Source organism: Syngnathus floridae, chromosome 12 (genome assembly GCF_059516105.1).
Source record: "Syngnathus floridae isolate MCC-2025c chromosome 12, RoL_Sflo_1.0, whole genome shotgun sequence".
NCBI classification, from domain to species: domain Eukaryota; kingdom Metazoa; phylum Chordata; class Actinopteri; order Syngnathiformes; family Syngnathidae; genus Syngnathus; species Syngnathus floridae.
In genome coordinates this window covers 6,766,490-6,794,133 of record NC_142424.1, presented here as the reverse complement: position 1 = coordinate 6,794,133, position 27,644 = coordinate 6,766,490, and the positions used below count along the sequence as shown (strand labels likewise).

Here is a 27,644-nt window from a genome sequence, read left to right as displayed (position 1 = left end):
ATCCCGAAGAACAAATATACAATCTCGAAATTGAAAAAAAGTCGGAGTACTTGTAGAATAAAGGATATTTTGAAGGAAAGTCCGATAAATTTAAAGTCAATATGAGAATAAAGTTATTTAGTTAGAACACAATTTGCTCAGTCTGCAAAGATACTCAGTCATTTATTTAAAAAGGGTATAGTAATAAAACATCCATCCATTATCTTTTTGCATCACTGTCAACATTATGCCAACATGTAAAAAAAAAAAGAAAGCAGGGAAGCATGTTTTATTGCTACATTAATAGCTGCTCTTTGTCATTGAATACATTGCAATTATTATTTTTTCTCAAACATTTAAAAGTCCAGTCCTAGATTTTGACTTTTGAAAGGAAGACCAAGGACATTGGGGCAAAATGCTGCCTTGCACTCATTTTTAAGGCTAAAAGGGTTTGGACAGAGCGGAACGTGACATACATGTAAGGCAGCATGGATTGTGTAACACAACAAAAACACAAATGCACTCTCCCAGCCTATAAATAAAAACACGCGTGCACAAAATCAATGCATAATCATAGTAAATACTTAAAACTCCACACAGAATAACTCAATTAAAATTTGTGACTTCCTTTAGCACGAGCCAGCTTGAAGGTAGAAATGTTGTGATTTGTTCAGTCCGGTTTTTAAACCAATAAAAATGGTGTGGTTTTTTTTTTTTCTTCACAGCTTCTGCAGTTCTATTGAAAACAGGAAGACAGGATAGACAACCCTATTTCACACAGATTGGCGGCACAAAATGGCGGCCACATCCGAGTCGAAACAACTTTACCACCGATACAGCATCCCGCAATCAGACAATTAGGTGTTTGACATATAAAATACTCATGAGTTCAACCTCACACAAATAGCAAATTTTTTTCAATCTCTGTATCGGTACAAAATAGTAGCTTGGAAATAAAAAAAAAAAAAAATGAGATTGCCATCTATTAGAAGCAGTGCAACGCAAGCTTTACACACAGGCGTCCTCCCAATTCTGGTAGGGCTCTGATACACTAAAGTTAGTTGGATCAAAAATAACCCAATTATGGGTCAGAACCAACCAATTGCCACCCCAATTTTTTATGTAAATTCATTCAACTTAAAAAGTCGGATCAAATTGACCCAAGTCAGCTCAGCCCATTGTTGGGTTATATTTGACCTACTGATGTCACCTCAGTGCAACAAAGCCACGGAAGAAAGGCATAAAAACACTGGCTTTAGGCCATTTGAAAAGAGCTAACGTTGATACTGTTTTGGTATGAAAGGTGTGTGGGGTCAATATCTAGGTGGGATCACAACCTCAGGGTCTCCTTCCTGGGGACGCCACATGAGCATCTGGGCGTCATTTGCATTGGGCTTGACCAAGGCGTTGGGCGGGATGCTCTCGTTCTCGCCCAGAATCTGCGGCTGCTCCTGCGCTATGGGTTCCAGGAGGACGGCCCGCTGACCCAGTGGCTTTTCCGGGTCCACGCGGATGAGGATGCGCATCCTCCAGCGGATGGTCTGCAGGATCATGGTCTCGTCCGTGGCCCTGTTGATGGCCACCAGCCAGGTGGTGAAGCTCTGGTTACGGCGGATGGCGGTGAGCTCGGCCACGTTGCTGTCGCTGACTGGCACAGCCCAGGTGATGCTGGGTTTGAAGTTGTCGTTCATGCTGACGGTGAACTTGCTGTCCTTCCGTGTGGGGCCCACGATGGTGTACGTCTCTGTGGTGTTTCCGTACCAGGGGTAGTTGACGCCATCCGAGTCGCTGATGGCCTGGATGTTGCCGTTGCGAAGATCGGGGAGCTCCCAACTCGACCTGGAAGACAGACGGAACCAGGTGAACTCGATTTCCATACTTGGGGCCGGATCGACTGAGATCCTAAATCGTGGATGCTAAATTGTATGTTTATGGTTTTTGAGGTAGAAAGAGACACTGCAAGCACCAAAAGAAGTTTTGTAGTGATGGAATTACTTGTGTTAATGGAAAAGGCAAATAAACATACTGTTCCTCACACAACCACCCCACCCCCGCTGTGCTGAAGAGATGTGTGAGCAGCAGCCACATGACTATCTGCCTGCTCGGCCTCACGTCCATGTTTTGTGCCACGGGGCCAGATTATCACATCAGGCATGACAATTGCTCGCGTGTGTGCAGTTCACTGTCTGTGTGTTTATGAAAACTCATTTCATCCTTCCTACCACATGCCACCCAAACAAATAGAACACTTCCCTCATCCTCTGTATTAATGCTGCCATCAAAATATGAGTAAACATATTCAATTAATTCAGTAAACAAGCATTCATTTTGTAAACACAGATTTGACAGCATATAATAAGAAAACATACCATGAGTGATAAGCAAGGCCCCCTGACTTAAGATCTTTGGCCATTATTGCTCAGAACACGGCTCTGCCTCCGCAGATCGATAAATTTCAACTTCCGATTTACATCTAATGAATTCCTATTGGTGTCTTGAGCCTTTGGTGGCTGACACTGCCGACAAATACTTTGCGTGCAAGAGGAATCTCCCCCCCGAAAAGACCACCCCCCTCCCCCACACACTTCCACCCTTGAAACAAATGTTTTCAACCCACTGCATGCTTATTTCTCTAGGGAAAAGTAAAAATATTACATGAAAAAAAACGTCATGATTTTATAGAAATAAAGTCAACACATTGCAATAACATTTGAAATACTGAGTAAAAAGTGGTCATTTTACTAGAATAAAATATTAGATTTTCATAAATACTTATAGTAATTAATTATAATATATATATATATATATATATATATATATATATATATATATATATATATATATATAAAATAGAATAATAATAATAATTTGGGTTATTGCTGTATAGACTTAGTAACAACAAAACAAATTAATTCCCTTGCTGTTATTTCCAATGGGGGCAAATACATATGTTTTGCTACATAGGTCTCAAGGGTGTGTGCATATGTGTGTGTTATTTTTTGATTAGGAGGAACGTGTGTCTAATCTTAAACGTTCAGCCCTTAGCTGGTCCTGACGCAAAGTGAGATGATAAAGGCATATTTTCAGCCCACTTGTGGTCGCCCCAACAGGATGTCACAGCTCACATTTGTTCCTCACTTTTAAGAGAGCACAAAATAGCACCTATGCGACACCACCGAGAACACTTGCATGCTAACATTAGGAACATTTTAAGTTTGACCAATAAAAGCTTGTCTAATGTGGAATTTATCATGCCTTGCAGTTTATAAATTATTTTAAAAAAAAATCCTTAGTTGCTGAACCTGTTATTCATATGTACTATGAGTTATGTTAATTTTCTATATACACATGCATAATTTACTCTTCTATTCTGTTATGGGAATCCCATAGCAACTCTTCCTAAGACCAACTGATTTGTGTTTGTCAAGACAGGATATTTCTTTTTAACTTAAACACTTACGCATATGAGGATGTGAAATTGCATGAGTTAGCTCAAATGCAAGTACTTGGTGTCTCAACATTGGGCAAAAATTTTGCCACTCCTATGATGAAATTGAGAAATGTTGGTAGCTTTAATCCGATCTTGGTTTACAAATACAAAAATGCTGTTTTATATTCTGACAAAACAAAACAAAACCTTACATCAGTTCTCAAACCTTGTACAGCGTATCACCTAAAAATATATTTTTTAAAAAAGCGCTCCAAGTAATGACCAGTATTAAAAGACAGTAGTATAGTAGCTCTAAGTGTTCATCCAAAAATAATCTTGCATGTCACTATATTATTTACACTGTGTAAATATAGTGTCATTGTACAAAAATGTTGAATACAATTGATTGGTACCAGAGTGAGTTTGAGAATGAGTGCCATCTTTAGTTGAGTACATTAAGCGGATTGACACATTTGTGATACTCACATCCCCTTGCTGCCGTAAGTGTTGTAGAACTCCATGTGGTTGCAGGCTTGGATCCATCCGACAGTCCACGTCTCGTTGGCGGCCACCGGCGGCACCAGTACTAGGGCCTGGGCGCGGAAGTACGGCGTGCGGTAGCGCAGAATGACGGCGGACGACTCATCGATATTGGTGGGGTTGGAGTCGATGGACGCGTTCACCTGCAGCACCGCGACGCCGTCCCGGAAGGTTTTTGGCTTGCACGCGATGCTCTGGAGGCAGCCCATGGCGCTCGCATCGGGGAGCCACTCAACGACGGTCCACAACAATACGATCCACGGGAGCGCCTGCGGAGGGGGGAGACGCATCGGGGCGGCGGCACAAGTCACCGGCCGCTGGGTCCGAAAAAAGCCTCGTTGGAGCTCAAATGGGGGAAACGTGCGACTTTGGAGAAGGAGGTAACCGGATCATATGATGTGGCGTGCGAGCTTGCGCATAAACGCCACCAAGAGAAACTTGGAACGCTTTCCTTAAAGTTGCGTGAGAGTTAAATGAAGGTTAGCACCATCATAATAATTTGGCGTCAATTTTGAAGGAAAAAAATTCTCTGAAGCTGCCGATGGTGTCCTTTTAATCCTCACTTGGCTCAGTCAAGGCATGAATAAATAAAAAAGCGTACCTTTTCTCATGTATGATGATAATAACATCGAAATACAGTTTCTTAAATGCAACTCATTTCCCACGCAGAAAGAAGAAAGCAGCCACTGCGCGTCCGCAACTCGCATCATGCGCAAGGCACCACCGGTTCCAACTACTACTTGCAACAAATGCAAATAAAATGCCGATAGTGGGGGCTTAAAAATTAATACATAAATAGCGGTGTCAACTCTCGCCGAGCAAAAAATGAGACAAAGGAGGTAGAGGCTGAGTCCGAGTTGTCGTTGCAGCGCGACTGCTGGTGCAGGTTCACCCGCTCGTTGGTCTCCGACTGCTTAACCAGGACAGTCGCTGGCAAGCGGTTTTATAATGAGCTTACAACGTCATTTCCTAGTGTGAGCGTGGGGCATGATGGGAAACGTAGGCACAATCAAACATTCTCAAAATTACTAATTATTTCAAGTAGATATACGATTTTTAACTCGTATAATTATACTTTCAAGGAGTACTTTTATTCTTGACTCCCCCCTGTGTATTGTCACGTCTGCATGCTTTCACACAGCAAAAAAAAATATTTTAACCTGGATTTTAATATTATTTACATTTGAGGTTGGCTTCACTTCTGTTGGCAGTTTATGCCATTTGCATGCAGCGTAACCCCTAAGTGCCGCTTCACCACGTTTGCTTTCAACTCCGGGCAACACTAATTGATCCAAGTCTGCACAGATCCCCACTGGGTTTACATTCAATCAGCATTTCTTTAATGAATACAAAGACCCATTTTAAAATCCATGCAAATACATTTATTTTATTCAAATAAGTCTTCAACGTTTCTCGTTAAGCACCTTGGACAACTCCTTTCCGGTGCGCATCTAACCTGGAATCTGCTTTGTGCGTCGAACCATTACGTCACTTGCGTAAAGGGCAAGGAGGGGCTTAACTGCACGCTTTATATCTTTTTTTCTGCTATTGTTTGTTCGCGATCGATTTTTCTTGTGTTTTTTTTGGCGCATACCCGGAAGTAAACAATTTAGCGATGCACGGTGCTGTTCGTGAGCAAGTGTCAAGTCGTCGCTCTCAGGTCGGATTACCTTCACGACGGACGAGCATGGCCACTGAACATTCCGCCCGCTCTAAAAATATCTATTAAGGGCACAAGAGGAAGAGAGGAAAGCGGGGCAGAGGGTTATTTTTAGCCATTTTCACCGTTGCATGTCGGTTGGAGAAGAGGTCCAAACAAAAACATGCCCGCAACCAGCATGAGACCCAGGGCTCGGGAGCGGAACAACATCCTGAACAGACCCGAGTTCATGTCGCTCAACCAGCCGCTGAGAGGCGGGGGCCCCCCGGAGAACCGAGGTGGCGGCGCTGGCGGAGGAGGCGGTGGTGGTGGCGGAGCTGTACCGAGGCGCTCCAGTTCCCTCCGCAGCCAGCCGAGCGAGGAAGCCGGAGATGGCGCACCCAAGACGGATGCTGGCAAGCGGGGCGAGCCGAGCCAGCAGCGGCTGCCGGAGGAAGACTGCATGCAGCTCAACCCGTCGTTTAAGGGCATCGCCAAGAGCTCGCTGCTCGCCATCGACATCAGCCTGTCCAAGCGCATGAGCGTGTGCGCGTACACTTGGTCGTCGTGGGGCGGCTGCCGTTCCATGTTCAACCTGCTGGCGCTCACCGGACACGGCCTCACCTGGATCATCGGGACCGTTGTGTGCCTCACGCGCAGCAACACCCTGGCCGGCCAGGAGGTGCTCGTCAACCTGCTGCTGGGTGAGTGAGGTCAGCGGCGACCGCACGCGACTAATTGGGGACAATTAGAGTCTGCTCGCAAAATTCGGAAAAAATTGGAAACGCTCCGTTGGAATACACCAAATTTAAAGTTGGGTCTTGACTATGGGAGCTTGGAAGTGGTACCTTGACGAGCTCTGTGACCATGCTCTTAAATCATCTATCCCCAATGAAATGAATGAAAGTGCCAGTAATTCGTTCCAATCTCTCAACATTTTTCATAATGTGATCATTAATTCAGTATCGTAGTCAACGATAACACAAACAGATATTCAATTATTAAACAGTTGGAGCCTCATGAAGTTAAAAAGTCAAAGTCCCACAGAAGCACAGAAGTCGATCACAACTAAACTGTAATAGTTGTTATTCACAGAGGATAAAGAATATGTGCCTGTGATTTTTAGATTGTTTGCCTTTGTGTGTTCCTGCACCGTTAGCATTTTAGCTGTTGCTTAAGCATTACTGCAAAATCAAAGCTAATTATACGAGCGTGTAACATAATTTGTGCTAACACCACAAATTGAACAATTTGTTAAAAAAAATCATTGGGGAAATGGTTTTACAATACACTTAAAATAAAATACAATAATCCATTCTAAAAACATTTGATAGTGACAGCCCCAAGAACACTTTTATTCTACATTATTCTCGGGAAAAAGTCAGACTTTTTTTTCTCATGGAAAATGTCACCCTCACTCTCCAAGTTTAAGCTTTATTTCTCAATGTGGCCCTAAAACTCCTTCTTAGTGGGGAGCCAAAAACGGATTAATGAGCCGCAAGGTTGACAAACCTGCTTATTGGAGCAACACGGCGCTCTGATTGGAGGCCATGCTGAGCCTCTTCATCGCTACTTATATTGTTATTTGTTTCATTATCGAAGAAAAACAGACATTAAGATGACTTTGTACCTCATAAGACAACACACTCCTTATCCACACTCAACAACAACACAATGACAATGTGCGAAAAGTCCTTGACATACTTGTTCCCATCTTTATCACCTCCGCTGCTTTTGTTCCGAACCAAACAGAAATAACTATTGGGTCAGGTGGCATTATTTTTACATGAAGAGAACATCATAATGTGTTGATCCTTCTCGCTGCTGTTTTTTTGTGTGTGACTGCACAGTAGGAAGCTTGTTTGAGGGGCTCAAATCCACTAAACACAAGTAGCCTGGCACCAAAACTGCCGGCAGAGCAGATTAACGCATGAAAACATTTTTTTTTCTTTCCACATTTAGCGGTTTAATTGGAATAGAATTAATCTCTTCTTGGGTCAAACTGTTGCAAAATCTTTTATTAACTGGACAGGCACTTAATACATTCCATACAGTCATACAAGTTGTTAAAATATGTCATGTATTGTAAAAATACAAGTCACTCTCACCTTTAAAGTACATTTTTTAAAATAATTGCTACGAACATGTAAAGATTTGGCATTAAAATGTTCTTCATTTGTATCTCACATCACATCTTCCCCAGTATCAAATAACCTGAGTTCCCTATTTTTTTGCTTGAGTGATTATTTTCAACTGTCAGTAAACAGCATCAAGAGCTGAAGTTGACCCCCCATTCATTCACAAAGCTAAAAATTTGTTTTTTTAATGGTTCATATAGGAGAGTCAAGCGTACCTAATATTGTGTCCATGCTCAAAGTGTGTCGTGGGATAGACGCTAACCTGTCAGACAGCTGACGGGCTACTTTTAACATGACCATGATGCTTTACTGACTGTGATATTTTGGTGCAGCTAAAAAAGGAAACATCTGCTATGTGCACTCAAAGCTAATGTTGCTAAGCTACATGTGCTAGATTTCCTCCATTTTGCTCACTTGTCATCACAACTTCACGCATTCATTTTGGTCACGTTTTGTCAATACTTGAAGTACTTTGGATTTCATTTCAAGACAAAAAACTTTTGTTTACTTTCCCTTCTGCCTGAAAAGTTTATTCTGTCAAATATTGACAATGGCATCGACCTAAAATAAAACAGTCGGGCCCTAAATATTTTAACTTTCTGTAGATGTGACTGTCGTCTTTGTGGATTTATTATATATTTGTCATACTGCCCTCTGGTGGCCAAGGAGGTGGCCCATTGAATAAATGTATGAACACATGCCATTTTTTGTTCTGTAAAGCACCACACCATTTTATTTATAGCCCAACTTGAAGTAAAAGAATGTGATCATGCCAAATAAATCAATGCAGCAGTTACATATTTATTTTGTTTTGCAGCACTGATTGTGGACGTGTTGACGGTGGCGGGGGTGCAGCGCCTGGTGAAGCGCAAAGGACCATGGGAGATGTCGCCGGGGTTCCTGGACCGCGTTGCCATGGACGCGTACGCCTTCCCGGCGGCGCACGCCAGCCGTGCCGCCATGGTGTCCAAGTTCCTGCTGTCTCACCTGGTTCTGGCCGTGCCTCTGCGCATCCTGCTGGTGCTGTGGGCCGTCCTGGTGGGGGTGTCACGCGTGTTGCTGGGCAGGCATCATCTGACAGATGTGCTTTGTGGCTTCGCCCTGGGTCTCTTCCACTTTGGCCTGATGGAGACAGTGTGGTTGTCGTCCAACACGTGTCAGACTCTCATCTCCATCGGGACCCTCAGCTGGAGTCCCTTTTTTTGACTGTACTGCTGCGCTAGGACTTCACCAGTCGCAGTTGTCACATTCTCAATGCAGGTTTGCATGAAAGGCCTTAAAAAGACGTGTACTGTTGCTTTCATTTCATTCAGGACACTTTTTTTAATCCTCTTAAACTAACTTCCATATTGTAAAAAAACGTATTTTGGGGGCTAAAATTGTAATATAACTTAAATTTTGGGGTGAAAATAATGTCTGCAGCAATAGTCAATTATAATTTACGCCCTTCCAATAAAGTTCCTAATAGCCTGTAATGTACATGCCACAACATGGTGGCAAAGCACTGCTTTTGTCTAATTGAAGGTCCTCAACTTAGTTCAACGTAGATCCTTGGCCCCAAGGTGGTGGCAAAAGCAACAGCCTAAATAATGAAGCTCTTTTTCCCAAATGAAGTTCTCGAATGCTACATGATGGAAGCAAAGCACTACTTGTGTCTAAATACTGACGCTCCTCAACCTACTTTGAAATAATTTGATGGCAAAAATACCACAAGATGGCTGCTAAAAAATACTTTTATCAGAAAAACCTGCTGATCCTCAAATAATTTCAAAGGGTTTCATGGCAAAGTCATTTTTGTCATAAAATTACGACTTTAAAATTACATCTTTCTTCCTTTGTGATGAGGTTGTGATGTATTTTTCAGTCTGGTTACTTTGCACTGTATTATTTAGAAAACACACTATCTGCTATCTGAATTCTCTGACAATTTACATCATCATTGAACTTTATCTTTAATTGTATTCATGTTTCTTCATTTCAGTCATTAATATTTGGCTATTGTGTTAATAGACTAAAGGGCTAAGCTGTTCAAAGTTCCACAATTATTGTGCCAGAATGCATGTTAGCATAAAATATTGCATTTTTTTGGAAACAATGTTTTTGTCTCTGATAGCACCCACCCTGCTGTTTTTGGGACTATGTAGCAAAACAACCTAAGAGAATGATAATAATGCATCAGATTTATATAGTGCTTTTTTGGACATGTGTTTTTACAGTTTTTCTCACACCCATCTTGTTAATAAACAAAGATGGAAGTCGGTAAAACGTGTCTAAGTAGTTGTTTCTGATGCTGCAACAAGTGAGAATGTTTCCTGTGTGGCGACATTTAGACAAACTGATGTAACAACAGAACAGAAAACTTATCACTCATTAGTTCTCATAACACAGTCTGGTGCTGTTTTCCCTCCAAATCAAGGTCTCGTGTTGAGCTCATGTCCTGAATATCTGTGTGTGTGCGTGTGTGTGTGTGTGTGTGTGTGTGTGTGTGTGTGTGTGTGTGTGTGTTTGGTCCCTGCAGACACTACAACACTTGTACTGTTGTGTCTCAAGTATATGGAAAAACTTGAAAAACATTGTCACTGTTGAGGGAATTTAATTTTCTAAGATTATTCAAGTCAAGTCTCCTGCATTCTTCTTAGTTGACTCTGACACTACTGATAAACGTTGAAGCATATTGATCAAAACTGTTTGTTGTTCCTTTCACCTAATGGGGAAAAACATTTTGAGGGTAAATTAAAAATGTTAAGATGAAAAAATAAGGGAAATAAAAATCAAAATTTTTACAAGAAATTCAATACAAACATTTAGTTAAATGGATATTTTCAAAGACTTCCTAAAAGATGAAGATAGCAAAAAGGTTTCTTAGCAAGTCCTTTGCAGATCTACTCCACTGGCGGGGAACAAATGATAGGACGATGTCTCCCTCTAGTGGAGAAGACATGGATACGCGTTCTTTCTGACCGGAGTTCATTCATGGGTTGCTTGTGATTTTATTTTTATTATTATGATTATTATTATTGTTATTATATATGTTGCTCTTGTATTAAATGTACTTTATAAAATGTTTTTCGTGAGTTCGTAATGACTGGCGCTTGACGTCGCCCGGTGACGTATGACGCATCGAGCGTCGTCTGTGTATCCTCCCTCCCTCCCTTCTTGTAAACTGGCTACAGCCTTCATTTGCAGGCCGGGTACAATCCCAGCAACAACGTCCCTTATTTGTGAATCCTAGGAAACATTGGGCTTCACAATCCCCATCCATCCTTCCAAAAGACGATCTTTTGCGGACAATAATCCCTTGCCGCTGGACATAAGGCACACATTAACGTCGAAACCGTAAGTTATGGGCCGTCGTCAGCCTCGTCCGAGGGACGTTTCGCCGACCCGCTTCAGTTTTATTGTCGCTTTGTTCTTTTTGGGCAGCAGCCATTTTTAATCGTCTTGTCCTGAAGGTTGGCCTCGGTGCCTTTCGCCCCAGCTCGGGAAATGTTCCCCGCTTGGGAATGACTCGTTCCGGGGTCTTTAACGCATAGTTTGCCGGGAATATCGTCGTCTTTTTCGGTCAACTGAATGCAGTACCGAATGTCCCTGGCCTGTGCTTAGGGCTTGTATTTGAAACACTATAAATCCAACCGGATTGTCGTTTTCCCCACGTATAATTTCCTTCCAATAATCCCCGTAAATAACCACAATTGGTTGGATTCTTTTCACCGTTTTATCTTGTCATGTGTTTTTATTTTTGACTGTCCAAATATGAGTTATAACCTTGGATGCTTGGATGTTTACATAGCCATTTTCTAGTAGCCGCCAAGTTAGCATCGGCTGTTAGCGTCATAGGTCGACGGTGACTTTGTGCCCGTTTTGTCACAATAAAAATCCATCGTAAGTAAACATTTGTCTCTATTTTGACTGAGATATCATCGCGCAGTTATATAGATAAATATTTGCATTGTATTTCTTGTGCGCTGGTTTGGCGTCACGGTTCGTTTCCTTTGCGCTGGCTAGCCAGATTGACAAACATCCTTGTTCAGCGGCCTGCTCATTGAGCTGTTTTGAAACATTTCAACTAGCTAAGCTGTCATTTTCACAAACTGGCCTGTTCGAGGCTAAATATGAAGACCCAAACGTTAAGCATATGACAGGGGCTAGATGTCATCACGTTAGCGTCTGCATGTGACGTCATAATGCTATCTGGCGCTGCAAAGATTTTTAAATGCGAGAGAAAAGCGTTTAATTGACTTAAAATGGACGACGTTTTCTTGCATATTGCACATTGTCTTATTCTGTTACACTTGAAAAGCATTATCGTTGGTTATGAATTGATTACACACTCGAATATGTTTTTCCTATAGTAATTGCAGAAAAGTGTGCGATTGTGTCACGCCCCGTTGAAGTCATCTGTAAAAATGACATATAAACAAAGTGAATTAAACTTTGTGAAGGAATTCCTATGTGGAGTTTGCATGGTCTCCTTGCTTGTGTGTTTTACTCCAGCAACTGTGGCTTTCTCCCACATTCCAAAACACCAGGTTAATTGAAGACCTTGAATGATCCTATCTGTGAATATTTGTCTAAAGCAGAGCTGGCAAATGTATTGCTTGTGGGCATTAGGTAGCCCCCCCAGACACATTGGTCACCCACAAGCCTTTTCTAAAATTAGCTCACCAGTAATGGGACATTGTGATTTTTGTATGAATGGTGTAAAGTTGATCATTTGGAATCTAGCTGTATTTAAACTTCTGACTTCAAGCACTGTAATCATGTTTCCTGTGTTTTGATTTTGTATATGCTACTCAAATCTAGTGACATGACAAATCTTATCTCAATGGGACATTCTGTCATAAGTGTTCCTGTTAGTGTTTATTATTGTTTTAATACTTCCACTCTTGTACGTCTTTTCTATGTAGAATACGAAAAGCACTGGGAAGAGGCGCAAAGACAAATTTCCATACTCGATGACATTACATCGCAATGTCCGATCGTTTGGGGCAAATAACCAAGTCCAAGGATGGGAAAAGCAAGTACTCCTCACTCAGCCTGTTTGACAAGTACAAGGGAAAATCAATAGAAAGCCAGAAAAACTCAGGTACCTTTTTTATTTTGATATTGTTAACCTTGCATTTTAGGCTGTGTTTACACTTGTTAGCAACATGTTCATTCACACAAACATCTTTTTTTAACTGCCTTGCTCTCGCCATCAGTTCCACGACATGGCTTGCAGAGTCTTGGCAAAGTGGCCGCAGCCCGGCGCATGCCCCCGCCCGCTCACCTACCGAGCTTGAAGTCTGAAAACAAAGGAAACGATCCCAACGTGATTATTGTCCCGAAAGACGGTACAGGATGGGCAAACAAGCCGGAACAACCCGATCAAAAGAGGTAAGAGGGGATCGTTGCTAACGTTCCCGGGGCGTCTTATCTCCCAGTTGTCCGACGGGGTTTGTTCCTTTTCTTGTCTTCGTAGTTCTGTTGCATCAATACCTCAGCTGCCGGAGTCGCAGCTGCAGCCGGCTTCACAGAAGTCTGTCTCCAATCTTCAGAAGCCTCCCCCAGTAGCCAACCAGGAGGTACATATAGTTGCTTATCTGGCACAGAGATTGGCGGTATGGTGTGCAATTCACTAGTATTTGACTTTGAAGTTCAATACATTTGCATTTAAACTTAGAACAATATAGTTTGATGAAATCATTAAGTACTCACCTCCCCCCACGCCCATTCCACAGAACACAACAACAGGTGGACCAAAGCAATGGGCCCAACTAAATGGAAAGGCAGCAGAGCCAGATGGTGAGTCAGCTCACTCTTGGGCTGGAAATATACGCTGGCATACTGAACTTTCTGCATGTGGCGACTCTGCAGGTTCAAGGGCCTTAAGCCAACTTCGGCCCTTCTCTCACGAGGAATTTCCCACGCTGAAGGCCGCTGGAGAACAGGACAAGGCTGGCAAGGAAAGAAGCGGCTACGATCCGTCGTATGGGCCCGGACCAAGCCTCCGCCCGCAGAGTATGTCTCGCCCTTGCTGCTTCAGTTCGGGAGGGAATTTGTTTCGCGTGTCTTGTGTTATTGAACTGCACACTGTCTGTCTCAAGATGTGACCAGCTGGAGGGAGGGAGGTGGCAAGAACCTCCAGCCCTCATCCCTGACCCTCGGCCTGCCAGCGGACCCCGAGGGCAAGCCCACCACCCTGGGCGAGACGGGCACCCCTCCCGCCACGTCCCACCCCTCTTCCGCCACCAGCACTGCCTCATCTAGCGTCGTCGTGGCAGCGACGGCAGTTGCACAGCCGCCGAGCGTGGACCCCAAGGAGCCCTCCCTGCGTCCCGCTCAGCCTCTGCGTAGGACGGTGCCGTCTGCCCTGCAGCATCAGCTCCTCCACACCTCCAATGCTGTCTACCATGACATGTTGCCAGCTTTCGTAAGTACCAATAACATTTCTTCTCAAGAGATGATTAGTTGTACTTTCAACTGACATCATACTGCTATGGACAGATGTGCTCCAAAGAGACGCGAGAAACTCCAGGCACAAACCACGTCTCTACCACAGTAGCACCACCAGCCCGATTTGACAGCAAACCGACTTTTAGACTGACTTATGCTAAACCTGAACTAGTCAAGTAAGTACATCAACTGTGTGACACGTCGCATGTCTACTTTCCTGAGGCTAAGGGATCCTCTTTTCTTTTCTTTTTTTTTTTTTTAACTCTCCAGTGGTGACATTCGGCGAGAGAACCGATTTGTCCGTGTGCCGCCCAGGCTCTCATCCCAGCCCATCCGTCGGCCTGGCGACAGACCACAACGACCCGCCATCATCAATCCCGAGGACCTGAAGGATCTGGATGACCTCGACAATGACTGTGAAGATGGATGGGCTGGTATATAGTACATTTATCTCACTTAAATCGCAATGAAGGCATTCATGTTGACGCTAGTTGAAGATCTGTCTGTTTACTTGCTTTCATTTTATATGTACGTAGATATGCATTTTTAAAAGGGCTGCTGCCTGGTAGAATATGTTGTAGAGGTCGTCCGTCATCACCCCCAAATATTTCAAACTCCCCCTCATCACTGTATCCCAATCCATCAAAAAGTAGTTTGTGTCATTCTTATTCCCAGTAGCCTCAGATTCTTCTTTTTTGCTTACGCATGGTGTTTGTCATTACTTTAGGTCTCCATGAAGAAGTCGATTACAGTGAGAAGCTCAAATTCAGTGACGATGAAGACGAGCACTCAGCCAATGATAAAAACAAGATGTGGTGAGATGCTCTGCATTCCCTTTCACCTCTGTTAACCCAGTCGCCCCTCTACTGTAATATAACAAGCATGCAGCTCAGGACAATTGCACACTTTTATGCTTCCTGAAAAGATTGTGTTGAATTTTCCAGGGCTGAGTGGGAAAGGGAGAATCGCCGCGACTGCCAGTCATCACTCAGCTCGATTGAGGGCCCTGAAGAGAGTTCTTCTTATCACCACCAGGAGCCTCTGAGGAAGACAACAAGCAGATATCTCTCTGCGGACACCCAGGTGAATGACACACCACGCGCCCTTTTTACACTCTCAGCCTCTCTTGAGTTTACTTGGCTGAGATGAACTCATGGTCTCAGCTGTTTTAGCCCATCATTGCTTACCATAACTCGATATAGAAACGATTCACTTGTTCCTATCATTAGTCCCTTTTTACACTGCTGTAAAAGTGAGCTATATTTTTCACCTCACTGGGAGGGTGGCAAAGTCGACCCAGGAATTTTCTGCTTTTGTGGGCATTTTCTGAGTTGACACAATGCCTGTGTGTAAAGCTATTTTACTGCCTGCAAAAGATGGGATTATTCTCCAGGATTATAATGTGAAAAAGGTTAGTCACTGGCTTTACTGATAAATAGATCTCTTCCACCTTCGGTCCCAGCAGAAGAACCAAAGCGAGCCAGCGATTGACTCAGAAGACCACCAGCGGCAAACTCAGCCCCCGGCAAGGGCAAAGTTTGCATCGCCTGAGCTGTCTGAGGCCGTGGAGAGGGCCCGTAGGCGTCGCGAGGAGGAAGAGCGGCGCGCCCGCGAGGAACGGCTGGCGGCCTGTGCGGAGAAGCTCAAAAGGTTGGATGAGAAATTTGGAAAGACGGAAAGGCAAGCCTCAAGGACGGAGGAGGGCCACAAAGAGAGAGACAGCAAAGAAGCCCCCTTGTCTCCCAACAGGAATCATAATAAAGCCCATGACAACCATCTGTATAATGCAAAAGGTAGCAAATTTAAGATGGGCCACTTTAAGATATTAAATATAAAATATTTCAATCATGGGATTGTTGTTCTCCAGATGAGTGCTCCTCTGACAACTCCCCCAGCCCTAGTTTTCGCGAAGAGCTCAGTTTCCCCGCCTATCGCAGCAGCGAGGATGATGCCCAAGAGCCTTCCTCGCCCTCTGGGGATTACAGTGGACGCCCTGCCCCAAAACCGGTGCCACCCCGCTTTCAGAAACAACCCCAACAGCACCAGCAACAGGTAAATTCGAGCTTAACTCACACTTGAATCAGTGAAGTGGTCATTCTATGTTCTGGGAACATACTAGCTTATCAATGAACGAAGGACTTGTTGGTCCAAGCAATAACTGATCCTCCAGATGTTCTAATTCTTGTGTAATGTTACTGTTGTGGATATGTGAGAATATTCACGTTTAAGTGCTCCTGTTTTGGTCCACAAGTTCATAGGTTACTCTATTTGTCATGCCCATTCAGCAAGAGCAGGTCTACAAGATGCAGCACTGGCAGCAGTCGAGCCATCAAGCCTCACCCACCTCGAGCCACGCACAACGAAGCTACTATCCCCCGCATGTCCTCGGCTTTGATCCTCGCTGGATGATGATGCCACCTTTTATGGACCCCCGCGTCAGCCAAGGACGATCTCCTGTCGACTTCTATCCCGGTCCGGTCCATTCACCTGGTGAGTGCGGACTCCGCAATATGATCCTCATGCTTTATTTTAGCTCTGTGGTTCTCAAACGTTTTTTTTTGTTTTTTTTTTTAATTTCTGCAGGAATGATGAAACCCCTGATGCACCAAGACCGCCTGAACAGTCCCAGTTCTGATGAAGGTCATCCCAACCTGCAGCAAGAGCGAAGAGCCCCTTCCACTGAACCATATCCTGTCTGGAGCCAAGACAGCTACACCCTGCGCAGTTTTACTCCACCTTACCAGAGGCAGCATGAAAACCAGGATAACAGTCAGCTTGATGACAATTCACTTCCTCATAGGTATTTCCATTCATTCATAATTCTACAGATATTATATAATCAATACCAATACAATCTGTTGTTGGCGAAATCCTGCAACCATGTTCTGTTTTGACATTTTTCAGCAGAAGTGATATGGCCTCCCAGCAAGACACTTATGAGGAGAGGACCAGCGAGAGCATCCCCCACCCTCATGATGACCTCCAACATCAAGCTTTCCAGACTCGAGCCTCCGATCGAGACCACCACGACCAGGGGCTGCTGACTGGCACTCGGTTTCACACCCAGCATCATGGTGATAACGAATCCCCAAAACAAGACACAAGAGACCGTCATCTGAAGGATGGTGATTCTCACGATGAGAGCTTTGATGGTTCAAAAGACAACTGGAAACGAGATGAAGGAATCAGTGCTCAAAGTCAGTGGTCTGATTCTGCTGCTAGTGTCAGCCAGCCATCAGAGACCACTGGCCGGACTTTGACGCGCAGAACTGGGCCAATTAAGAAACCAGTTCTCAAGGCTCTGAAAGTAGAAGACAAGGAGAATGAGAAGCCCAAACCTGAGCCTGAAGAGAAGGCTGTCCCCTACCGGCTGGAGAAGGAAGTCCTGACCAACGTCTATGACTTAAAGAAAGATAATCAGGCTGTCAGCAGTAGGCGCTCTGGATCGCCCATGGTTGAGAAAAAGGCAGAAGAAAGGCAGCGTCAGTCCCCGGGTCCTGCTAAAGTGGAGCGGCCTCCTGTAATCAACCATAGTGATGATTCCCCTAGGGAGAGCGTTTGGGACACCAACAAATTCCAGCCGCCGAGAGATGTTCTCGAAAACACGGAACCTCAGGCACCACGCCGTAATAACTGGATCTTCATCGACGAAGAACAGGCCTTTGGTGCAGTCAGGGGATCCGGAAGAGGCCGAAGTCGAGGTTTTAGGGATTTCAATTCGCGAGGTGGAGGCCGCGGCATCCGGGGTGGAGACAACGTCAGAGGTGCCTACAACAATGGCGCCGGTCAGGCGCTGCGTCCAGGGAGAGGCCGAGCCCAACCGAGAGAGCTGAAGGTGGAGGAGTTCCAGAGAGGCAAGCCACGAAGACGAAACGTCAGCGAGACACTAAGTGAAACTTCCGAGTATGAGGAGCTGCCGAAGAGACGGCGACAGAAGGGCTCTGAAAACGGAGAAGGCTACTCCGAGTCTGGAGAAACTCGCAAAGCCAATCGGGAGTCTTGGCGATCCAACAAGATCTACACGGAAGACCAGGCTGCTGCCGATCACAGAGAAAAAGTCAAGGCGAGCAGAGGCTTTGGAGGCCGCATGCTGCCTCCCAGACTGAACAACGGAAACTATACTAGAGGCTACGGAGGTTCTCGAGAGATGTCCTCATGGAGGGGTCGTGGTCATCAGTTTGGTAGCACTGGTGCTTCCATGCAAGAAAACGGTTACGGTCCCGGAGCTGACGCATCTTTCTCCCGTAAACCGCTTGCTGAGCGTGAGTCTCTGAAATACCCCACAAAATTTACCGGCCCTTTCATGGAAAATGGCTCCGAGGACCGTGAGGGGGAATATTATTTTGACCCTGACAACCCTGACAGACAGGTGCTGAGGCGGCGGCGCCCCCCACGTCAAGACAAGCCCCCACGCTTCCGTCGCCTGCAGCAAGAGCGTGACCCCGCGTCCAACCAGTGGACCAGTGACGAATACATAAATGGAGACTTTGCAAACCCCTGGCCTGGTCGCCCCAAAGGCAACGGGGAAGACAACTGGCCCAGCGGCGCCTACACTGGAGGACGCAGCGGCCACCAAGCTCAGACTGAAGAATGGGACACCGGATCGGACAACAGTGACTTTGCCGACTGGAGGGAGAAGCGCAGAGCGAGCGGTGGCGCGTCTACGCAGGGGCACGCCGACGTTCTCGCGGACCCGTGCCACGGTGAAGCGGGCTCCATCGAGAAGAGGGAGCTTTCCAAACGAAGCTTCTCGAGCCAAAGGCCGCTGATTGACCGCCAGAACAGGAAAGGAGAGCCCTCGGTGCTGGAGACCAGTAAGATGGCACGTGCACCCGATAACCCTCAATCTGCTCCCTCAAACAGGAATGACACCTGGCAGAATGGAGTGGCCTCTTCTAAGAGGTGAGAAACCAGTTGCTAGTATCTTCCAGTTTTTGACACAAACATTTTCTTCACAAACCTTATCCATGTTTGGACACTTTATTTCTTTCTTTCTTAGCAGGAGTCCAGATGAGTCGGGCCCCGTCTACACTATTGATCAGTCAGATGAGCGGGAGCTGAACGAGTCCTCCGGAAAGAACTTTGATAAGACGGGACCCATCAAACCTGACATCGTTGAACCACTTTCCCAGTATGAGCTCAGTGCCTACCCAAGTGAGTGTTGAACCAAAAAATGATTAAATTATATACATGCTTCCCCTATTGCGGTAGATTTCGAATTTCAATCTTCTTATATTTTAGTTGAGGAAGATGCCGGGGGACCCATTTCAAATTCGGACACTTACCATGATGCGTTGTCCAAAAAACAAAGACGTCCGCAAGATGATGATAGGCGCAGGAAGGATCAAGGAGTCGCCGTAAGTTCAAATGGTCGTTGAGTGAGAAAGTATGCCAAAAGGGGTTTTCAAGCATTTCTTGTTAAATTCATGCATCAGGTTCAAGTGAAGAACAGGTCAGTCGCGTCCAAGATCGCGCCGCGCTTTGCTAAGAAGCAGGGAGGCATGAGCATCGAACAACCAGAAGAGACTCTTTCCTCTAGTAATTTGGGAACGGAAATCTGGGAGACCAACAGTTCCGGTGAGTTAGTTTGATCCAGGCAGCACCACCCTGGATGAATGCTCTGAATTATTACCTCTGTTTATTCCCCAGCTCTTTCAGTGCAGTCTTCAGGGGCGGGAGACTCGTGGACTAAACAAGTGTCTTATACTGGCAGCGAGCCCAACTCTGAGGTACCACAAGATTGAATCAACAATAATTACTCAGTGAATCGCTCAGCCTCTTTTTTTGCCCAAGGACTCGGATGCAGGCCCAGAGCAGAGCAAAGAGCAGCACAAACCGGGGCCCATCGGAAACGAGCGCTCCCTGAAGCACCGCAAGGGTTCTGAGGCAGTGGATCGCCTGGAAGGTAGCCCCATCACCCCGGTTAACGGCGTGGACCTCCACGTGGACACCGTGCCCCCCATTGAGTTTGGCGTCAGCGCCAAGGACTCTGACTTTAGCCTGCCACCAGGTTCCACCCCAGTGCCTGTGTCAAACCCCGTCAACAAGCTTCAAGATCCCCTCACCGTCAATGTGAGTGGTGAATTTGAACTAATTGTGCCGAATGAAATGCCTCACTGGTGCCTGTCCAACTAATTGGCAACTCGTCTTCTTTCAGACTATCCCCATGCTCCGCTCCAATCACCTGCAGCCTGGCATAAACCTCAACCCGCTGTCCTTTCCAAGTACTGACCTGACCCTTAAGGTACGACACGATTTCAACTGGAGACGCCTTCAGCTTCATTCTTGTAAGACTGTGCAATGCTTTTCTGCTTTCAGATGGAGTCTGCGCGTAAAGCGTGGGAGAATTCCCAGTCCCTTCCTGAGCAGGGCTCTCCCAGTGCGGGGGCCTCTGGCGTGCCACCTCCGTGCAGCGTGGGTTCATCCAGCGGGGTCAGCTACAGCTCTTTTGGAGGGGTCTCCATGCCGCCTATGCCTGTGGCCTCCGTAGCACCCTCTATGTCCTTGCAAGGTACAACATAAGAAAGAAATATGAATTGTTCCTATAACAAAGAGAAAGAGTTGTGGGGGGGAAGCATTGTATTTTATGTCAAAGATATAAATTTCTAGCTAGAGTGCATATTAGTGCAGTTAAAAGGTCCATAGTCTCTTGAAAAAAAATGCTGACTTCATTTCAATTTCTTTAGGTAGTCACATTCCCCCTTTGTATTTGGATGGTCATGTCTTTCCGAGCCAGCCTCGCTTGGTTCCACCAACAATGACTCAGCAGCAGACCTACCAACAAGTTTGTGCACGCACAGAATCACTGACTTGTGCGTGTTGTCTCTGAAATGCTTCCAATATTTGACATGTGCACCCATTCAGGCGGCAGCCCAGCAGATCCCCATCTCGTTGCACACATCTCTTCAGGCTCAGTTGGGGCTTAGAGGAGGTTTGCCTGTGTCTCAGTCCCAGGAGATGTTCAACTCTATTGCCCCCTTTAGGTATTTAGTGGTGCATTAGTAACTAGTTTCCTGTTTGTGCGTCATCTCGCTTAATTTGCCATCTTGCCTTGTTTAGGTCGCCGGTTTACATGCACCCCAACCTGTCGCAGCCCAGCCCCATGGTGCTGTCAGGCGGAGCGCCATTGAAGGGGCCCTACTCGCCGTTCCCCGGCATGCAGCCGTCAGACATTGTCAAGTCCTCGTCGGGCTCGCACTATCAGCCCATGACCGGCAGTCAGCAGCTAGTCTACGATAGCCAGCTGAACCAGGGGCCCAGCATGGGATCGTCACAGCTAATGGACTCCCAACTCATCCAGGTGTGGGGCTTTTATTTATTTTTTTTACCCCCTATTTTTTCAGTAACAACTCTTTCAATTGATTCATGAAAAGTTTTTGTTGTCTTCTCACCAGGTGACCATGCCCTTGCCTGGATCTCAGGTGCGCTACGGATCCGCCCAGCAACACCTCATCCTCCCTCAGTCCATCCAGCTACAGCAAGGCCAGAATCTCTCAGTGGGAGGTCCACGCAGGATGATGCCACCTGGCTCGCAACCCGTCATGCCTCCTAGCAGAGAGGTGCGCCCCTCTTCGTCATGAATGCAAGGCGCACACAAAAAACATTCAACCGGTCCCTTGCCTAAAAAAACAAAGCTGCTTGAGACATGCACTATTTGAGGTTCTCGGTCATTCCATTGGATTTAATCTCCATTTCATTTTGTGATTTGTTTTGTCTATTATTTGGTCAATCCTTAGAGCTCCCAGATGGAAATGAAAGGTTTCCAGTTTTCGGAAAAGCCCAATCATTCTCCGGGGATGCCCGGAGGCTCCTACAGGTGAGTGCAGGTGAACTATGTCCATAATGATGACGATCAAAAAAGAATGTCTGCGCCAACTCTGTTCCCTTCCACTCTTCATCAGGCCTGGATCTTCTAGCCCAAGTGGAAAGCCTTCTGGTCCAGGAGGCCCGGTTGGACCATTGCCCACCCATCATTATACACAGCAGGTACAACTTTTGATTTAGAATTCCTTAATGAATTGTACACAGTTGTCACATTTTAGTCTCAGTTTTGGTGATTAACTCTTTTTATGCCTCCCTGTTTTGACCCTCCCCCCAATCTCATCACCAACCATGCTCCCATGACCATCAGGTCTCACCTGCTCAGGGTGGCTTGGTGATGCACATGCGTCCCCCCACCAGTGGCCCCTTCCCCAGCCCCATTCAGAGACCAGTCATGCAGGTCAACAAAACCGTCATGATCCGCTCCCCCCCTTACCCCAATCCCGGCAGAGACCTTTGCCACTCCACCCCTCCCTTGGCCCCCGAGCCCCCTATCAAGGGGCCCGAGGATGGCATGAAGGTGAGCCACCCACTGTAAATATAGGTAATTTCATTTCATCTTCTTTTTTATCTCTATATGCACTGCATTGATTGTTTGTTTATCAAAGCTGCCATTGGTTTAATTCGAACATGTTTGTAGTATGTATTTGAGAGCCGTACAACTTCATGAAACTTACAAATACTTTTCATGTCGGGTTTGAAGTTAGTTTTCCCCCGCTTTTTCCGGGGGATTGCGGACCAAGCTTCGTCACAAATCATGAAAATCCACAAGTAGTGCTACCGCTCTGTAGGTGCACAACAATTTGTATTTGCTTATGCACGATGAAGAATTAAACAAATCTGCCAACTAGCATATTAGCTTGGAACACAATTTATATTTAAAATTGCAGACTTTTATCATTGTGTTTTTCTCCTTGATATAGTAAAAAAATTTGTTACCCCTACTTTGCAGCAATTTATGGGGGGGCGTCAGACATTCAGTTTGACCTCAGAGGTATATTTTACAAATATTTTGCAGTTCCACTATTTAAGAAATTAGTTTCATTTTGAGTAGCACTTAAGTTGTCAAATTCATTTTGTTTCAATTCCGAGCATTTTCCTCTGGCTTGTCATCTCTTGTGAAAAGCGTTTGTGTAAATAAAGTTGTAACAATGCTGTATTATGACAGTGGTTTTGAATGTTTGACCATATCTTCCTTCAATGTTCAGATTTAATTCTGTTGTTTAACCACAGAATACCTGCTGTATTTGTTACCGAATTTAATTGAAATAAATGCAAGTAAACAGCGTCGCTTTGTTACTCACTCTGCCTTCTTCTCGACGCAGTGCAAAACAGTGCGAGAGGTGCGCATAGCCGTGAGCGAGGGCCAGCCACCATCGGGAGTAATGACCAGCAAACTCCAGGAGCCCCTCGCAGCCGCCGAGCACCCCAAGCTGCCACGCACGGGCGCCATCAAACCCCAGGCGGTGAAAGTGGAGGAGGGCAAGGCGTAGTCGTCAGTTGTGGACCTGAAACAAAATAGATTAAAAAGACAAAAATATGAAGAGAATGGTCATCACCCAGCCTACAAACACAAACTCCTTGCACAACGTCTGAGCCTTCCAACAAGCACCATCGACAATTGACCCGGACACTTTTGACGTCACACCCAAATGTAAGACTTCTAAAGAGAGAGATATATATACTGTATATATAAATATATACATAAACACAGGCTTTTAAAAACAGATCTCCACATAGTTCTCTTTAATTTATTTCCCCCCCTCCCTCTGTAAATGGCTGCTTGATGGTTCATTTGTGCACACTGTTTTTGCCAAACTCTATGAACTGCCTGGTTATGGACAGTCATTTGGACATTTTTAAAAGCAATTCAAATCCAGTTGGGGCACTTTTCCCCCTCTTTGTTGAAAATTAAAACTCAAGCTCTTGTCACCTGAAATGGGGGTTTTATAATTACAGGAACAAAATAAGGAAAACATTGCATGTCGATGTCAAATTGCCATGAACTTGTGGCTACACTTATGTAGATTTCTAGATGTTATTTCTTAAAAAAAAAAAAAAAGAAAAAGTTAAAAAAAGAGTTTGCTTTTACACTATTGTCTCTGCTGTACAAAATGGTGAGATGTTTTTGTTTTGTTTCCCCTCCCTTTCCCAAATTCATGTTGCTTCCACGTTAAACTTGTCACAAATCCAATTGTCTCTGGGTGTTACATGTGACACTTCATTTTAAGCAGGGGTGGGCAAACTACGGCATGGCTGAGATGGCATTTGATACAAAACGTTCAAAATATTTAATAATAAAAATATGGACTCTCACCCCAGAGAGCGTCATGTGTACTTCCTCAGAATCTCATTTTAAATCCGCTGAGGCCCTTGTGGAGTCTTTTTTTTTCTTCTTTTTTTAAATCCATCACGACAAATTAGTCCTTGGAAGAATTCAAATGTCTCCCCTATGGCCCTCGGAGGACTTAAGCTGACGGAAGATAGGCAAAAGGCTCCCTCATGTTTTTCAAGACTTAAGTCACCCTATTAAGGTCAACCAGCTTCTTATCTGTGTGGCACAAGCAATAAAGGCAGCAATCAGGGTTCAATTATGATTTAATATTTCCATCTAAACTTTTTTTTTTTCTTCAAACTTTTGAAGACAAGACTTTTGTTTTGAAATTTTTGTTTTTAAATAGCCACAAAATAATCGCTGGGTGGGAAACCTGCGGCTAGCAATTCTGAAAACAACATTTAAACCTCGAAACATTTTTCCAATGAATTTCATAGACAAAAAAAAGTTTACCATCCCTGCTTCAAAGTCACAGATGGGAATTTCTGTTAACGTAACAATTAGTGTGGCCGGGTTGTTTTCCTCTTGCAAAAAAAGTGCTACGTGCTTGCTTATCACCACCAAAATCATTACCCGAACTTTTATTGAGTACTTTTAAATATGCATATTTAATTTTGTCTAAAGGACCAGTGCTTTCTACACAGCTGATCCCAGCACAGTATTGTATTTATCCTAGCCGACCAATACCCTTTGACCTTATCAAAAATGTGTTCATTACTTAGGAAAAGCAAAGAGCTTATCGAAAGAAATAAAGCAGTTGTGATTTCTTATAATATACTGTTGATTCTATTCTGTTATGTATTTGCGTGTCATCCTCACCCATATGCAAAAAATTTAATGTAAAACTAACAAGCCAAATAAGAGCTTGTGCACATTTATATACATGTGCAAAGTATATTTATATTTTAAAGTGTCAGTGATAACTTCAAAATCATTTTATCTTCGTTCGTTACTGCCATACTCGAAAACTCACTACAATGTGTGTGACGTCACAAGTGACATTCTTCCCATTTTTGCCGAACTTGTCTGGACGAAGAACTACTTTAACACTGTAACTGTCAGGGGGCGTCGTGGACTAAAACGTTTTATGTAGTTCAAATAAAACACGGTAAGTACTAATCTTTTGTTTGTTTTTAAACTAAGTACACCGTTTTTAAGCTAGCTACCAGCCAATGACAATGGCTTGTCGCGAGTAGCATCGGTATGAAGCAAATTGTTTACGTTTTATACGCGTTGTACTGTACTCTGTAATTGATAAATTTGAGTTTAAACCGATATCAAACTCAATTCTGAGGTTTTTTTTTTCACTACAAACTTGACAAAATAAGTTAAAACCGGGACAAGAAACGTCGAAAGCGACCCAGTAGACTAATGCAAACTATATCGACGTAAACCAAAACGATACGTAATTTTTGTCATCAAACATTGCATTAAAAAAGTTTTTTTTAAAAACATTTGAAAGCATGGCAGTGACAAAGAACATAAACTTCAAGTTTTGAACGAGATACCTTCGAATGCTTATTCAGCTTTATGAGAAGGACAAAATATTAAGAACAGCTCATAGTATCACCCAATTCTTTTTTTTTTTTTTTACATCTTATCTAATAAATACAGTGGTTCTCACACTTTTACACAAGTGCCATCACAATGACCAACATTAGAATAAAACAGCGTGGTAGGCCTGAATAAGTGTTAAACATCCAAACTACATTGCGGCAGGAAACTTTGTTATGATTCAATTAAGTCATCCATCCATTATCTGAACCGTTTTATCCTTAATTTAGTAAAATGCATTGTAGATCGTTGCACCTAAATAAACCTTTCAAAACAGTTATTGAAGAGCAAATGCAGTGTTATTGTACTTAAAAGTTAAATACAATTGGACTGTACCTAACAAGCTCATTGGATTGGGGCCAGTTTGAGGAAATAATTAATTTGTGTACCACTACGGGGCCACGTGCCACACTTTATGAATCATGTTCATATGCAATATTAACAGGTTATCAGGGTGTTGTGGTGTAAGGCAGCATGGCTAAGGTGGCTTGGAGAGCCAACGAAGGCCTGATGATGATGCAGGAGCTCGACGACCGCCTCAAAGAGCAGATTGACAAACTGGAGCACATCCGCCTGGCTGCAGTTGAGCTCAAGGACAACTTGTCTGCGGTGATTGAGGCAGTCCATACAGCAGTAGTACTCTATGCATGTAATGTATGATACAATATTACTTTGTGTGCAGGGCAACAGTGATCTTTCTCAATCACTGAGTGACCATGTGGAGTGGTTGAATCACTTGACAGAGCGTGTGGAGAGTCTTCACATGAACACGTCGGTTTTTGTTCAGGTAAGACAAATGGTGACATGACAGCAAGTACACACCTTGGTACTGTCGAACAAACCAACTGACGAAGAAACTGACTAACCTACTAACTTCTATCTATACAACAAACTAACCGAGTGACGTGGATAACAACATAACCTCTGGACGACAATAGTATGGGCTTGACTGAGGTAACGTTAAGGGCATAGCAATGACACATCTCTTCCACTAATGACGGGTTCTTCATCAGATGAACCCGAAGCCTCGGGTGTGGTCAGGGAGGCACACCTCCAAACACAGCTTCCGCCGGGGGCGTGCTCACCCAGCCGATGACGCGCAGTCCGAGATATGTTGGTCGCCCGTACGCACACGCAGGAACAGTGACGCCGCCTCCGAGATGTCTTGTAATTGGTGACCTCCCACAGGGAAGGATATCTGACCTCTTCGTTTAGAACTATCTTCCCACTTCATCTCTCATTCAAGTTATTTGCATATTGCCATTGTTCTATGTTATATTTGATGCATGACTTTATATTTCTGTTTGTGTAAACCTAAATATTTGTTTCCTCTGAGTTCTCATTGGATGAATTAATTGTAGTATGAAAATACGAATTAAAAAAATAATGTGAATCGCCAATTTGAATTTTTGATCTTTATTGTGTGCAAATGAGATGAAAATTCACTACACATAACATTCAGTACACCAAACTATTATAAAATGACAATACAATTCACTATAAATGACAATTAATGAATAAATAACAATGGGGTAAATTTTAATGATGACATCAATTTTCCATGCACACCTAAGTGCTGGACAGACATAAGCACCAATGTTCAGCCCAGTCAAAGGTCCAATTAAGTCCATACAGCATCAAAACATTGTGTTACAGTCAATGTCAAATACTTGATGTTAAACTCCACTTGAGTTATTTTCTGCTAAGCTACTTGTGCTCTTGCCCACATCCAATATGGGGAACACGCTGACGTGTTTACGGTTCTCGTGTCGT

At 44.3% G+C, this 27,644-nt stretch overlaps 3 protein-coding genes across 10 annotated transcripts; 2 read left to right on the top strand and 1 right to left on the bottom strand.

Annotated features, from left to right (window-relative positions):
* Window positions 1–143: 143 nt before the first annotated feature.
* On the bottom strand, window positions 144–4,878 carry fam78ab (family with sequence similarity 78 member Ab). Its single transcript, XM_088391560.1, has 2 exons — window positions 3,896–4,878; window positions 144–1,818 (listed from the first exon to the last, which is right to left on the bottom strand). Exons 1-2 carry the CDS (start codon window positions 4,237–4,239, stop codon window positions 1,293–1,295), a joined length of 870 nt encoding a protein of 289 aa, XP_088247686.1. The 5' UTR covers window positions 4,240–4,878; the 3' UTR covers window positions 144–1,292.
* A 536-nt stretch (window positions 4,879–5,414) lies between these two features.
* Window positions 5,415–9,991, top strand: plpp7 (phospholipid phosphatase 7 (inactive)). Its single transcript, XM_088391559.1, has 2 exons — window positions 5,415–6,292; window positions 8,544–9,991. Exons 1-2 carry the CDS (start codon window positions 5,773–5,775, stop codon window positions 8,930–8,932), a joined length of 909 nt encoding a protein of 302 aa, XP_088247685.1. The 5' UTR covers window positions 5,415–5,772; the 3' UTR covers window positions 8,933–9,991.
* An 893-nt stretch (window positions 9,992–10,884) lies between these two features.
* prrc2b (proline-rich coiled-coil 2B) lies at window positions 10,885–27,271 on the top strand. Of its 8 annotated transcripts, none has more exons than XM_088391953.1 (35): window positions 10,885–11,062; window positions 12,634–12,812; window positions 12,928–13,102; window positions 13,188–13,290; window positions 13,447–13,510; window positions 13,583–13,726; window positions 13,813–14,138; window positions 14,213–14,337; window positions 14,432–14,595; window positions 14,889–14,976; window positions 15,106–15,244; window positions 15,624–15,954; window positions 16,029–16,213; window positions 16,447–16,651; window positions 16,745–16,961; window positions 17,066–18,949; window positions 19,028–19,063; window positions 19,164–19,315; window positions 19,403–19,518; window positions 19,597–19,738; window positions 19,811–19,890; window positions 19,955–20,233; window positions 20,319–20,405; window positions 20,480–20,672; window positions 20,848–20,945; window positions 21,026–21,144; window positions 21,221–21,461; window positions 21,535–21,720; window positions 21,898–21,977; window positions 22,063–22,147; window positions 22,293–22,502; window positions 23,308–25,425; window positions 26,317–26,480; window positions 26,554–26,658; window positions 26,885–27,271. In XM_088391953.1, exons 2-32 carry the CDS (start codon window positions 12,698–12,700, stop codon window positions 23,473–23,475), a joined length of 6,537 nt encoding a protein of 2,178 aa, XP_088248079.1. In that variant the 5' UTR covers window positions 10,885–11,062; window positions 12,634–12,697; the 3' UTR covers window positions 23,476–25,425; window positions 26,317–26,480; window positions 26,554–26,658; window positions 26,885–27,271. The 8 variants fall into 8 exon arrangements, with proteins under 8 accessions (XP_088248079.1, XP_088248078.1, XP_088248080.1 ...); XM_088391952.1 differs by having other exon boundaries at window positions 19,161–19,315; XM_088391954.1 differs by having other exon boundaries at window positions 17,066–19,063; window positions 19,161–19,315; window positions 19,955–20,066; window positions 20,172–20,233.
* Window positions 27,272–27,644: the final 373 nt, after the last annotated feature.